Raw genomic sequence first — 13,772 nt, 5'->3', positions numbered from 1 at the left:
CGAGAATGAATTTTGCTATTGTAACGATTGTAACGTTAAATTGCAATTTATTAATCGCAAAGCTGACCAAGCAAGCATTGAAAGATTAGACACGTCCATTTGGTACGTAAAGTGGAATTGCGTGCTCGTTTGTCTAAATGCAATTTAATGAAAAAGTGTAACATAATTGACGAATCAACAGATTTATAAATAGTTAATAGGTTAATAGGCAAAAAAATAACCCACTTTCTCGGTAAAGCCTTTTAATTGAGGCTTGATCGAGAAAGTGGGTTATTTTTTTGCCTTTTTATTTTTTTGTCAAGATATCTAAGTTTGTAAATTGTACAACATAAATCCGAATCCCGTAACTGCAATCGTTCTGATCGTCAACGACAATTTTTCTTCGTTATGCATGTCCAACGGTTTCTTTCGGGATTGGGTGGTAAAACGGGCTTTATATTTGGTATGGGATCTGGCTTTGGTAAAGCAGGTACAGGTTCCTTGTCGTCAACTTTTTCGTTAAAATCGGTAGTCTCTGAAACGTCGCTAGAATTGTCTTCAGTCGCGATTTGCAAATTGTTGTTGCATCCTTCAAACGTTCCGATGCGCAGATCCATGTCAGAGGGAACCAACTATAAGCTGGGCGCCACTACAAAATTTAATGGCGTTTTAGCGTACTGTAACGAATCCTGAAATTGATCTATACTGGCCTCCAAGTCGGACACCGAATTAATTAAAACTCTACTATAGTAGTAAACTGCCATTGAGCGTCTAGTCCCGTTCCTGATGCCATTACGCTCGTTTTCGGCTGTGCCTCAGCTCCCAACAGCGCGTAAACGTAGGCTCTAATTGACTCATTTACTTTTGTAATTTCAACGTCTGTCAAGCTCGATTTTTCAGGACAAAGTCCCACCACGTCAGGGTAACTGCGGCAGACTGCTGGATCGAATTTACCGTGTAGGTACTAGCCAATTTACCATGTAGGTACTAGCGTGGCCAGAGCATTTGGCGGTTTAGCCCAACCGAAGCCCATAAAAGTGGATCCCGCATATTTGCCGTTAATTACGTGTAAAAGTCGTGTGCGTCATAGTTTTTTACCCGGGACGGGAGCGTAGCCGTCTTTATAATAGTAGGCTGTGCCTAGCCCGTTTGATGTAGCATCACTCGTTTTGTATACATCTTGAAATACATCTTGAAATTAATCCCTCGTTTGTTTAAATGATATTTTGGTCGACGTCGTACAATAGGCAAGTGCCGGTAAATTTTCTATGATCGTAATTGTTGTGCAGCGTGTCAAAAATGTTGTCGCTGGGTATCGGCATCACGCAGTAAAACATTTTCCTAACCGTACAATACACGTGAAAGTTGAATAGGGCTGATACGTACGGATTCGGATCAGACAGTAGGTCAAAACCCACCCCGCATGCCGTCGTCGCGCAATACACCGCGAAATTAAATTGGTTCTGATAGAACGATATCGCGTCAGTAACTGAACGATCGACGGCTTCGTCAATTTTCACTCTCGATAACTTGTATGCCGCGGTTAAATTTGGAAACTCGGCTGCAAATGAATTGTCTTTATTTACTACGATTGCCAAATGACTAAAATTGAACCCCATCTTTTAAAAAAAGGTTTTTAACAAGAAGGCGCGGTGGGGTAAGCGGTGGCGGCTCTTCTATTTGGCAGACTTGGGCAAAGTTACTCGCCAAGTTTTTTCATAAGAACTTTTTTAAAACTGCAGCCCTTTCGTTGGCGAGTGCTTCTGCTTTCTCTTTGACCCGTCGATCAAATTCTTCTCTACTCGTCAATTTACTTTCTTTCAACTTAGTCGTCGTATTTGACCTAATTTTTTCCTTCATTTCGTTAAACATTTTAAGCTCGGACAAAATTTAAACAAATTCTTCTTGGGAAATATCGCCGTTTTCAACTTGGCGTGCGACACTTATTCGTCAATGGTGTTTAGCTTGACGTCTCCAAGCACGCGAATTTAATCGTGATTTTAGGTTTATAAACCCACCTGCGACTGGCGTATTTCAATATCGCGTAAGCGCCAAATGAGCCTATGGCAAGGCCTTCCATAGCCACTCCTATAGGCCGAGTAATTATTCCCATTATAGCGGGGGTGCCTATGGCTGCCGAAGTAGGGCCTATAGCTTCGACGCCGTATTCCACTTAATTAAACGTGGTTAACAGACTTGTAATCTTTTTATAACAAGTATGTCTCGCTTCGCGTTCTCGTAATATGTGGCCTCGAATTTTTTCAATCTTTTGAAAGCGATAAATTTTTGTCCCGATTTTCGGCTTGATATCCAGTCAAGTCTGGGTACAGAGTTTACTCGACGTTTGTAGCCATCTTTTTAAAATATAGGTTTTATCATTGCGTGGTTAAAATGTTTAGTTCAATAATTAATCCGTCGTTTTCATTTTGCAAAAGCCTTCAAGTTTCTGTCCTGACATAGAAGGTTAATTTGGCGATATTTATGGGTTTTAACTTTTAAGGCGTTTGAAATCACGGCGGAAATATCTATTTGTCGAAATCACTTGTAATAAATCAAACGACTGCCCGTTGTAAAAATTAAAATTGGTGTCCAACTGCGGGCAATAAATGTAAGCGAGCTTATCCAATTCCAAGGTTTAACCTACTTCAAAGAAAATGTTTTTAATTGATATTACTTTGTCGCCTTTTGAGTTGTCAAAACAGGTTCCGCAGCTGTCCAAAGCATTTGAATTTTCGCAGTGGTATGAATTGAAACAAGCCACGCAATTTGTACATTCGCCACATTCGTCACAAGTCGAACACTGGGTACATTTTGTGCAGTCGTTACATTTGTGGCTGTCGTGACATTCTTTACAATCGGTGCATTCAAATAAAGCGTCGAAATGTAAACTGTGCATGCAATCGACCGAATATACTAAATTTAACTGATTCGACCATGTCTTGGCAAATGTGGCAATTTACGTTTGTTTTTTGATTTATCGTGTCTTTTTTATATTTGTCTGATTTCTATCTAACTAATTAAATAGTTTTTTATTTTTAATCTGCTAGTAAATAATTGGGAATAAATATTTCCTTTGGTTTAGAGACTTGTTTTTGTCTTTGGTCGTTCTAACCAAGCAGACGTGATGCCTTTGATTTTGCATGTCCAGCTTTGCCTGCTCAATTAAATCTCGTTTCGTTTCATAACCGTGGTCGATTAGCCACGCCGCGTGAGCAGTAATTAATTTATTCAAAATTAGTGGCAAAAGTTAGCTCATTTGACTTTTAAAGAAACGTTGAGAAATTTTTTAGGGTTTTTGGCTTGGGTGGAATTGACCCTTTACGGGAAACACTACTTTGCCAGGCGCTGTGTCCATTCCTTGGCAATGTTCTTGGTGTCTGGTGTCTTGGTGTCCGAGTCTTTTTGCCGTTTGAAAGTGATTGAAACATCTAAAACAATAATGTTTTTACCGTTGTGCATGTTGGTGTCGCCCATTAACCGGAAAAAGTGCATAATCCAACAGTAGAGACCTTTAAAGTAGAGTAAATTGATGGGCTCGGCAATGCGCTTAGTTTTATAAAGCAGGTAGACGCGGTCCTTACCCTTGTAACCAAATATATTAATGACCAAATTATATGGTGTCGGAAAGTCTACGTTTGAAAAATTTAAGCCGTCGTCGGCAATATAAGTTGAAGTTCTACATTCGTGTATTCTATATTTTGGATTGATTTCCAACTGATTGCTTACATAGTCTGAATATGATTTTAAAACAGCTCTCAACGCCCAGCGAATCATGCACCCAGAGTCATTTTTGTTTTGTACGTTAATGATTGCAGTTTTAACAGACAAATATTTGGGAAGTGGAATAAAAGGTTGTTGTTTTGGTGGAGTGCTGATGTCTCTGTTTTATATACAGATTTTATAAATTATCTAATTTTTTTAGAAGCTTCAGGGGAGAGCTAATTTTTTTCGAAAAGTGGGGAGGCCCGCTGAAAGTCCGTTTTTGGTTTGGGGGTCACTAGGGTTGGCTAGGGAAGTCGCAAGTGAAAAAGGGGGAAGCCCCCTTCTGTTCTAGAACTGTCACCTCTCTACTACTCCAGGGGTCCACCTACACATTCCTTTAGAGAAAAGCATACTTTTTTGTTATCTAGGATGGTACAAAATCGTTTGAAAACAAACATTAGCCCAGAAAGCGACAGTCCCGTTTTTATTCCTAATCGGGTGCGTTGACTCATGAAATCAGTTGGGATGAGACAGCGTGTGGGCCGAATCATTCGGGGCGCTAATTAAGTGTGCCCAGGGGTCCCCCCTACACATTCCTTTAGAGAAAATTACACTTTTTCGAAATCTAGGATGGTACAAAATCGTTTGAAAATGGACTCCAGCCCAGAAAGCGACATTCTCGTTTTTATTCCTAATCGGGTGCGTTGACTCCTGAAATCAATATTATAGAGCGATTTTGATTTTTGCGTTTTCGTGTTTCACACTTTCTAAATATATTCCGGTACTGTTTTATATCTCTGCTATTAAATTCTAAGGTTCTTTATAAACCGCCGAATTCATGTGCCACCAACTTCCTTAATAGAAGAGAAATTGTATAGTATACAAATTGCGATTCGGTTCGCGAAGACATTATTTTGGGGTCATCATATTGTCTACACGAGCGCCCTCATTCATTTTCCACAAAGGCTTACGCCGTGTCCGAAACGGTCTTCCAGAGCTACGGCTAGGTCTATTGTCTGCGTGTCTCCGCGTACTTTCAATGGAGTGAAGACCTAGACCTAGCTCTAGACAACAGATTCGGATGCAGCCTTAGTGTGTTTCTTATTCCTGTCTTTTTTCCTGTTGGTGAAAAAAAATCTCAGTTGTTCACGTTGTTTCATAGCTAAGATACATTCCATCGAAGGATTCATTTAAACATTGCTTCTTTCTGTAATTTGTTTGTTGACGTTCATGGGCTCTTTCTACTATGCCGTGATCGGCCTCCGTAGAATTTCTAGCCGTTTACGTAAACGATTACTTGCAGCCGTAAAAATAGCGTCCAGCCGAAAATCAGTTTGGTTGTACCCAGCTAGCTGCGCGGCGCTATACAATCTTTGGTCTTACCATGATCAGGTGATATTTGTGTACATGCGCGCTAAGCGTGTACGATCAGTCGATCACCGGTCACCGACGCCGCGCCGGCACTGTGGACTCGACTGAATCTTGACAACGCTCTTTTGCGCTGGTTCATTCAGCTCTAAGGGTGCACAGTTTATTATTACCCCAAGCAGGCGGACTAAACCATCAAAAGCGAACAGTCGGTTGGTTCTACAGGTACTTGTGTTACGAACTAGGCAAACATGGCTGAAGAAGGAATCATCGGAACCATGAGGTTGAGTGAGTTCTGGGAATACGTCCCGGAGAATCCACTCAAGCCTCCCGTGGAGATGGCCTGGAACTACATGACCGACAACTACACCCGATTCCAGATAGCAACTGTTGGTTCGGTTATGGTGCACATGGTAAAGACTCAGCAGGCTAGGCGTTAACTTGGAATATTTCACAATTGATATTTCTGCTTTGAATGGCTGTGATAATGTTCAGAACCTATTTGAGTACTTGCGCCCTTTCAGAGTTTAGTTCAAAAATTTTCACTCTTTGAAAATGATATTCATGTTCTTGAAAGCTAATGTTCTCAGGTTTATTTATTGCTTAAAGTTAAAGATACTGATGTTATATTCTGCTTCTTTTCAGTTGTCTTACTACCTGATCAGCTTACCTTCGATCATTGCTCAGTTTCTACCCTTCATGCAAAGGTTCAAGATCCAAAAGGTGAAAACACTTTGATCGAAAACCTTAGAAATTTCATTTATGAATTAACAACTGCCAGGGTTGTAATGACTTCAGTCAATGACTCAGTAAGTAGTAAATGAAACAAGTTGAGTCTCTGCGATCAAATGACTTGACTCAAATCTCTCATGGAGACCCCGACTCAAGTACAAGCTTGTAAAACTCGAGTCTCAAAAACATTAAAAGCAAAATCTCAGTTGGCTAGATACCTGTCAGTCTAATTTATTTTCAGTATGTCTAAATGAAACTAAAAATACCAAAAAGTGAGTTACATTGTGTTTTTATTGAATTTTGTTCAAAAATTGGTGACTCAAATTGACTCAAACTCAGTCCTTGACTCGACCACATAAAGTGACTCAACTCAACTTCTTGACCAAATGATTCGAGCCACTATGTGAAAATGACTCGACTCGAGTCACCAAATTTAGTGACTTGTTATAACACTGGCAACTGCTATGGGGCAGCGCAGACATTTGGGAGTTTCACAAAATTGCGGGTAGCAACCACATCGCACTAATGAAAACAACTACGAGGAGTAAGAGTGTATGTACTGATCAAAGAAAAGATTGTGTAACCCGATCCTCGGACAGGCTGGTGGGTGCGTACGTCACGATCGGTCGCTGTTTTCACCGGTGCCGTACCTGCCATTGTAATTCTGTCATTTTTTCCCTGATTTCCTTAGGGTTTGCTGATCATTTTTTTAAGACGGAGAGAAAAAATACATGGCTGAAAATCATATTCAGATGAACCTAACAGTCAGAGGCCATGCCAGTTGCTGTGCCTCATTTTCCATTTTAAGCAATTGTAAGAAAGATTGTAGATACTGCACCACTTAATTCAGCTTAAACCCCGGCTAACTTTAACTGAAAATTTTGTGCCATTGAATGAAGAATGTTTAGTTTGTGTAGCAGGGTAATTATTTTGAGGTATGTTTGAGTTTCAAAAATGTCCTGAAAGTCTACAATGAATTCACGAAATATTTTTAAATCTAAATATGAATGAATTAGTAAATACACGAATCATTCCTATTTACTGATGAAGTATTATCAAGCAACAAAGAAGTGTCTGGATCTCCGCAATACAGATTAAAACTTCAGATACATGGTATTATCGCATTCAGTTATCTGTTCTTCTGATGGTGGGATTTATACAAGGCACTGTGCATTGTGCTAGCTTAGTTACGCAAGCTAATATGAGAGCTAACATCAGATACCTCATAGTTAAGCCACATTGTGAAGGACCCTTCAAAGACTTGCTTTACAATGACAAATAATTCAACATGTACATGTACACGTATTTGCCTTGTAGATTATTGGGAAAGCAGTCTGAGAGAAATTTCATTTGCTGAGGGATTAGTGTTGCTTTGTTACACAACAAGGAACTTGGCAAAGACAGACAGTGCATCAGATAAATATAAATTGGAAATAAGAACCCAGCACCTGTAGATGTTGAGAATACTATGACCTTAAGTTTCATGATTGTAAGTTGTCTTGGGCTTTTATTGTTGAGAAGTGCTGGAGCTATCCTACATCTGTTCTCCAAAAAAAAAAAAAAAAGCCAGGTCAGGAGGAGCTCAGCTTTTTTTCCTGTTAAGGTCATTGGCAAAGTCATAAACAGTTCAACCTGTTTTCTGCTAGTCCAGTAAAAACTATGCTTTTTAGTTCTTCGATGCTTGGAAAAAGCTTGGTCACAATCTACTCCCTTGGCACTCTTTTAAGAAGAGGTTACAAGTTGTTGTTTGAATTTTAGGATAAACCAGAGACTGCTGAGGGCCAGTGGAAATGCATCAAGCTGCTGTTGTTCAGCCAGTTGTGCATTCAGTTACCTCTCATCTGTGGGACCTATGTCTACTGTGAAGTACTCAGTATACCCTTTGAGTGGGACAAGATGCCAGCCTGGTTAGTAGTACAACAGTCTCAAAAACAAAGATACCTTCAATTTGCTTTAGCCTTATTTGATTAACATCACACAGTGAAAGCAGCTGGCTAGATAACCCCACAATTGAATTTCCAAACTTTTTTGTTTACATTAAGCCTGTTTATAAATGAGTTGCAAAAAATCTAAAGCCGAATAAACCTGTAAATATCAGAAGATTTTTTGAAGATGGTACCCTATGTCCTTTCCAAGAAAATTTATGATTCTGAGCAGTCTTTGATTAATTTTTAACCTTTCCCATCTTACCAGGCGAAAGGCAGGTATAGCCTGTATGTGCCTTTTAATTTTACCCTTGTTTGAACATTTAAAGGTATAAAAATTGTTTCAGTGGGTGTCTTTCAGACTGTCAACTCAAGTGTTCTATTGGCGCTTCAATAATTTGAACATTTCTGTGACACATTGCCCTGCATGTTTGTTTACATAGAAATTTTGTGAATCCTTTCTTTCTTTGTACTTCCGTGTCCACAAAGCTGGAACACCTAAATTGATTCTTAAGATGATGAAGTTTGCAGTCTTGATTCTGTCATAATCACAGAATCGGCCTACCCCGATGGATTTGAATTGGGGATTCGTTAATAACTTTGCTTTAATTGTTTTTGCCCATTCACTCACTCTTTACTTAAATTCAGGTACGTACTGTTAGCCCAGTTCTACGGATGCCTCGTCATTGAAGACACCTGGCACTATTTCCTCCACCGTGCCCTCCACGACAAGAGAATCTACAAATACATCCACAAGGTTCACCACAATTTCCAGGTGGGTTTCCAGAGTTGAAACTCGCGTCTTGCAAGCTCTTGAAGTTGTTATCTTTGTGATATAAGCTTGTTGCATACAACTCTCAGTTTTTGAGTCTACCCAACACGGCATTCCACATAGAAGATGATTTTTTTTAAATAGGGGAAAAATGTCACAACAAATTGATGGTGTTAAGCAGAGAGTTATTTATTTACTTTCACATCTTTATTTGAAACAGGCCCCCTTTGGTATGGTTGCTGAATATGCTCATCCTGCTGAGACAATGAGTAAGTGATTGATCCGGAAAATCAAGTTTTTATCAGAGTTAAACAGAGCAATGTCTGATTGCAGTAAAGCAGATCTGTGGACTGAAGATGATTAATTCTTACAATCATAATTTATTGTGGAAATGGGTCAGTCAGTATCTGAAGAATTTCGCCAAGTTGGAGTCACCCACGGATTAGTTTGCAGCACATTTCTACCTGGCCAGTACCGTTTTCTTGGATTGTCATTAATAACTTAAAGTTGCCTTAACCTGTCCACAAGCAATCAAAAGGCGAGAAAAAGTGCCCAAATTATGTACAAACATAACTGAAACAAATTGTGTAATGGATATGCATTGTTTAAATATTTCCAAACTAAAAAGTGTGACAATTTTCGCTCAACAAGACCGAAGTTTATCAAAGTGTTCTATAAAAAGATTCTGTATCTTCTTCTCCATTCTTTGTTTATTCAGTTGCATAAAAGTTGATTCAAAGCGTTAAGTGGCGTACTAAATACAGCACTGTATCTCTATATATCAACAAACTTGAATCTTGGAATTCTTTGTTGAATATTTGGGTATTCCAAAAATAGTTGAGCTATTGTTCTCATCAGAGCTACTTTAAAACTTGGCAAAATAGGTTAGTTTGAATGTCCAAGAAGCAAGTCTGAAATAAGATTGACTGTCAAAGATCTTTCTTACCTGTATCTTAGTGTTTGCTTTTTGTGAATATTTAAACAGTGACAATCAAACTAATGTTTCTTATTAACTTGAAATGGGAGGTTGGTATTGAAGTAAATTTGTGGCTGATGTGAATACCGTAGGGTGTACATTTGTTAGCATATTCACAATCAGCTAACAAAAATGCAATAATATATGTTGCTATACTGAAGGTTTTTTTGTAACTCAAGGGAAGCTTGAAATCTGTCCATCATGATCGGCTGCACACGTATGTGTTGGGCAGCCATGTTAGTTTGGAAGCACCATATTGAAAAGGAAGGTACTCTGTGTTGCATTTATCTGACGAAGAAATTTGCTGACTACTAAAAGCTTGTGCAAACTTTTAGATTTGGCTACCTAACCAAAATTGCATAAACTTTTCTTACACAACAAGTGAAAGAAATACTTGCAAAGGTACAAAGTTTTTGTCGTCACTGAAGTTGGTTGTGGCAGAGATTTGTATCATTGAAATCACTGAAGCAATTTGTGTATTTCCGGAGATGATGGTTGTCAGTGTGAGCCATATGTTGAGGGTACCCTCATGTCTTCTGCAAATCACAGTTTCATGAGGGTAACAACTTCCACGGTGAATCTGCACATACGCGGAAAGTGTTTGTAACATGCTTGTTGCAACAATCTGCTGGTATTGCTGACACAGTATTTGTACATATCTGTATGTCAAGAATTCCAAGACGGATTTTGTAACGTTTTTGTCCAGAACTAAAGTTAACCTACTTGTCCTAGTTACATAAATCAAAAAAGAGGTGTTTTGTAACTATGGAATCTTAATAATGTTAATGGTTCACTCCAGCATTCTAGCTGTTAATGGCCAGAAAATTTCGAAATTGTGCATGCATTTTAGGGAGATACCAGTAGGTAAATATTTCAGATGAATTGATCATAGTAGGCTGTACATATAGCAAGCATGCCTGAAGGGGATTTGATTTAAGAATTTCAGAATTCATTTCAAACTTTGCAACAACATTAATTGAGCAAAAAGTCAGATAATAAATTAGAAGTAAACGTTAAACAATATTTTAACTATCAATGTACATAAATTACTTAGATAATGCACAGTATTATGTACTTTAATTAGCATTCTTAAGCTTTTAGAGTTATCTCAACATGTTTGTGGAGGTGAATGTAACAACGTAAATATAACATTTGTGAATGCGTAATTATGAAAAGAGCATATTCCTATTCTTGTAGCACAGTTCTTACAAACCCAGACACCTGTACACAAATGGTCATCCGTGTTTCATTTAGTGACAATTGAATCAGAGGTTGTGTGTGCAGTTGAGTGTACCTAATGAGAAGGATTCTACAAATATTGTACAAATTTGTATCTGATGTCAAGATTTGGCTGATACATCTTGTCTTTTTCAAAAGGGTGTTTTCAGGCCCCCCAAAAATCTTGCTGCTGGGGCTGTTCATCGTTGGAAGAGAAAAAAACAAATTCCAGCATTGAGTGGTACATTTTGGGTCTCTCTATTTCTTGCAGTTCTGGGCCTGGGAACCATGTGGGGCATCCTACTCATGGCTAACCACCTAGCCTTCCTCTGGGGCTGGATGTTCGTCCGTCTCCTTGAAACCATCGATGTCCACAGTGGCTATGACCTTCCCATCAACCCTCTGCACCTCCTGCCATTCTATGGAGGTAGGTCTGAAAATCCTTTGCCCCTCACAGTCCACCTACCCAGAGTCCAGCCGGGGCGCACAGTCCTTGCTGTGTTACAAACCCCCATACATGTAGATCTCATTTTCAGCACCTTGTCAGGGTACTGTATAAAAACAATTTGACACTGGAGGATTCTTCTGGAGTTTTGTCTCAAATGTTACACCCTGAGATTCTTGATTGGTTGTGTGTATATACTCTGCACATTTCTATATGAGTAATTCACTTGCTTGGTTTGTGCAACTCAAAGTTGATCCCCTCAGTTAATTTAGTATTTGCAACTTCTTTTTTTTTTCAAAAGTAAGTATACAATCCATGCAAGACATCTATTAGCTACTTTAGTTAACATTTATTTGCTCGTAAACCCAGGCGCCCGATTCCACGACTTTCACCACATGAACTTCAATGGCAACTACTCTTCCACCTTCACCTGGTGGGACAAGATCTTTGGCACGGACCGACAGTACAAGGAATACATGGAGAAGGAGAAGGGGAACAAGAAAGATTAAATGCAGTCAATCCTACCAATGAATGGACAAAATATGTGTCTAGCTGTATAGAAATAGGCGTGTTTCTGTTTTGGGGAGGGTAGGTCTAAAGTACTCAACCTCCACCTGAGCGCTTTCTCCCAAGTTTTGCCACTGGTTTTCATTCAGCGTTATTTTGCTCAGAAATGGCAACAGCTTTGTAAATCTCTCCATAAATTTGCCCCCAAGATTTGTCTGCACAGCTTCACATAACATGTTAATCTTTCCCACTGACCATACCTGTGTATAGAAACCACAAAAACTTGTTCGAAAGGATTACCCTTGAGACATTTTAAAGTGCACAAGATTTGGTAATGCTGTACAATTTTGTGGCCGGAATACATCACTTTATACGTTCATTGTTGATGCCTCATAATTTTGCATCAGTGATCAGCAGGGTTGAAACGAAACCAACAAATATATGCCATTCTTACCATTGATTTTTTCTGTGTACGTTGGTCTTTAATAAAGTGTTCAGTGGCATTTTACTGCAGAATTTTCTTTCTCCATGTAGCCTTACAGAATGACAGCAGCTTAATGTTTTTACACATAGAATATATCCTATAACAAAAATATTCTAGTGAATACAAACACATATGAGAATCTTTAACATTTACCTTTGTAAAGCTAAAACCTATTACATAGGTGTATTAATCCGGTCTGAGTATTCATTGGAAACATTTTACAATGCATGTTGTAATATAAGTAATGATTTAGAAAGTATGTTTTAAAGCAAGAATGTGAGCTGTTCAAAGTGAATAATATTTATATAATTGGCAAAATCCAAAGCAAGGTAAAGATTGTGTCTCATGCTGTTTCCCTTTGTAATAAAAGTATTAGTGAACAAACCAATGGAAAAAAATGAGCAAATTATAATGAGTTTCTGCTGCCACATATTGGCGCAGCTTTGAAGACCATTCATTGCTTCAGGAATTTAATGGTCAGTCTTTCGGTGCAGTATTTCCAATTGGAAATCTGCGGCTAACTTGATGCAGTCATTTCCCTAGAGCTGGAAAAAGAATGTGGGCAGCATGCACCATTGTTACCTGACCTTATTGTCTACTGATAATTCTGTGATTTAAGAATAAGCATTACAACACTCTGAACTTTGGACAGTTTGCTTTAGGCTATCTGGCTGAAAGCCAATAAAAGATTGTGATGTGACGTGACCTTGTATTTGATGAATTAATTGTTTCATCATGCAGCGCAACAGTTGAAAATGAATTTTGTTGGAGGAAAAAAATTAGACCCACTCTTTTAAAAGGTTTTGCTAGCTCCTTTTTTTCATTATTACTTTGCGTAAAACTTTTTTTTCCAAGATCATATGCTTGACTTAAAGAGTAATTCCAAGTAATGAAACAATATCACAGAAAATATCCATATCATTTAAATGCGGGTTATTCAAGTGTGACAGTTGACCTGTTGAAATTATTTTCCACATAGAAACTCTCTGTTAAATTGCAAATGCATGTGTCAGAATCTGGTGTTTGTTACTTGTGCTGGTTCAAACCATCAAGTGCTAAGCTCAGTTTACAATCTGTGCATGTGTACCAGTTAAAACGTACCCAGTGTTATGGTAGAATATGTATATTGTGTGCTATAAGAATATATGGGTGTAATTTATGATTTCCCTATTTTTTTAATTTCCTTGATTCTTGCATTCCCCTTTCTCACTATCAAAGAACTGTAAAGCCTGCACTTCTAGTTTGTTCTGATTGTAGTGGCACTAATAAAATTATATCACAACCATCAAGCAGTTGAAGTGTTGAACTCTTTGTGTCGTGAGCAGTACTAGTGGAAATACAACACTGAAATGCGAGACATCCACTTTCAGATTTTTTGGTGAAAAATAACATTTAATAAAACAAATCTACTGTAACATTGAATGTTATTCATAAAACATCTAATTTCATAACATGTTTTAAGAGTATCTTTCATGAATCGATTAATGTGATGAACATTGTTTCTGCAAGAGTGAGCTTTTCAAGAAACAACAGTTTGTGTTGAATGCACAAGGTGTCTGTGATCCAACTTCAGGAAGAATGGCTTGAGCTGTAGTCGGGATGTAATTTTTTTTGGGGGGGATGAGCTATACATGTACATTTTCCCACTCTCAGATGGGGGGAGG

The 13,772-nt window shown here is 38.5% G+C and overlaps 1 protein-coding gene across 1 annotated transcript; it reads left to right on the top strand.

Annotated features, from left to right (window-relative positions):
• The first annotated feature begins 5,088 nt into the window (after positions 1-5,088).
• On the top strand, positions 5,089-13,397 carry LOC110977365 (methylsterol monooxygenase 1-like). The gene is made up of 7 exons (XM_022231410.2): positions 5,089-5,462; positions 5,695-5,772; positions 7,540-7,688; positions 8,355-8,481; positions 8,699-8,747; positions 10,944-11,099; positions 11,487-13,397. Exons 1-7 carry the CDS (start codon positions 5,301-5,303, stop codon positions 11,624-11,626), a joined length of 861 nt encoding a protein of 286 aa, XP_022087102.1. The 5' UTR covers positions 5,089-5,300; the 3' UTR covers positions 11,627-13,397.
• The last annotated feature ends 375 nt before the right edge of the window (positions 13,398-13,772 follow it).

The sequence above is a fragment of the Acanthaster planci genome, linkage group LG08 (genome assembly GCF_054643075.1).
Source record: "Acanthaster planci isolate LZ-2023a linkage group LG08, COTS_SCS, whole genome shotgun sequence".
NCBI lineage: Eukaryota > Metazoa > Echinodermata > Asteroidea > Valvatida > Acanthasteridae > Acanthaster > Acanthaster planci.
The sequence above is the reverse complement of the archived record's forward strand: the minus strand, read 5'-3'. Positions and strand labels throughout refer to the sequence as shown.

Bases quoted from the DNA above. Each gene is read 5' to 3' on its own strand.
- LOC110977365 (XM_022231410.2), top strand. From the start codon at position 5,301: ATGGCTGAAGAAGGAATCATCGGAACCATGAGGTTGAGTGAGTTCTGG. The intron at 5,463-5,694 runs GTAAAGACTCAG...GCTTCTTTTCAG, and splicing joins GTTCGGTTATGGTGCACATG to TTGTCTTACTACCTGATCAG. The intron at 8,482-8,698 runs GTGGGTTTCCAG...TATTTGAAACAG, and splicing joins AGGTTCACCACAATTTCCAG to GCCCCCTTTGGTATGGTTGC.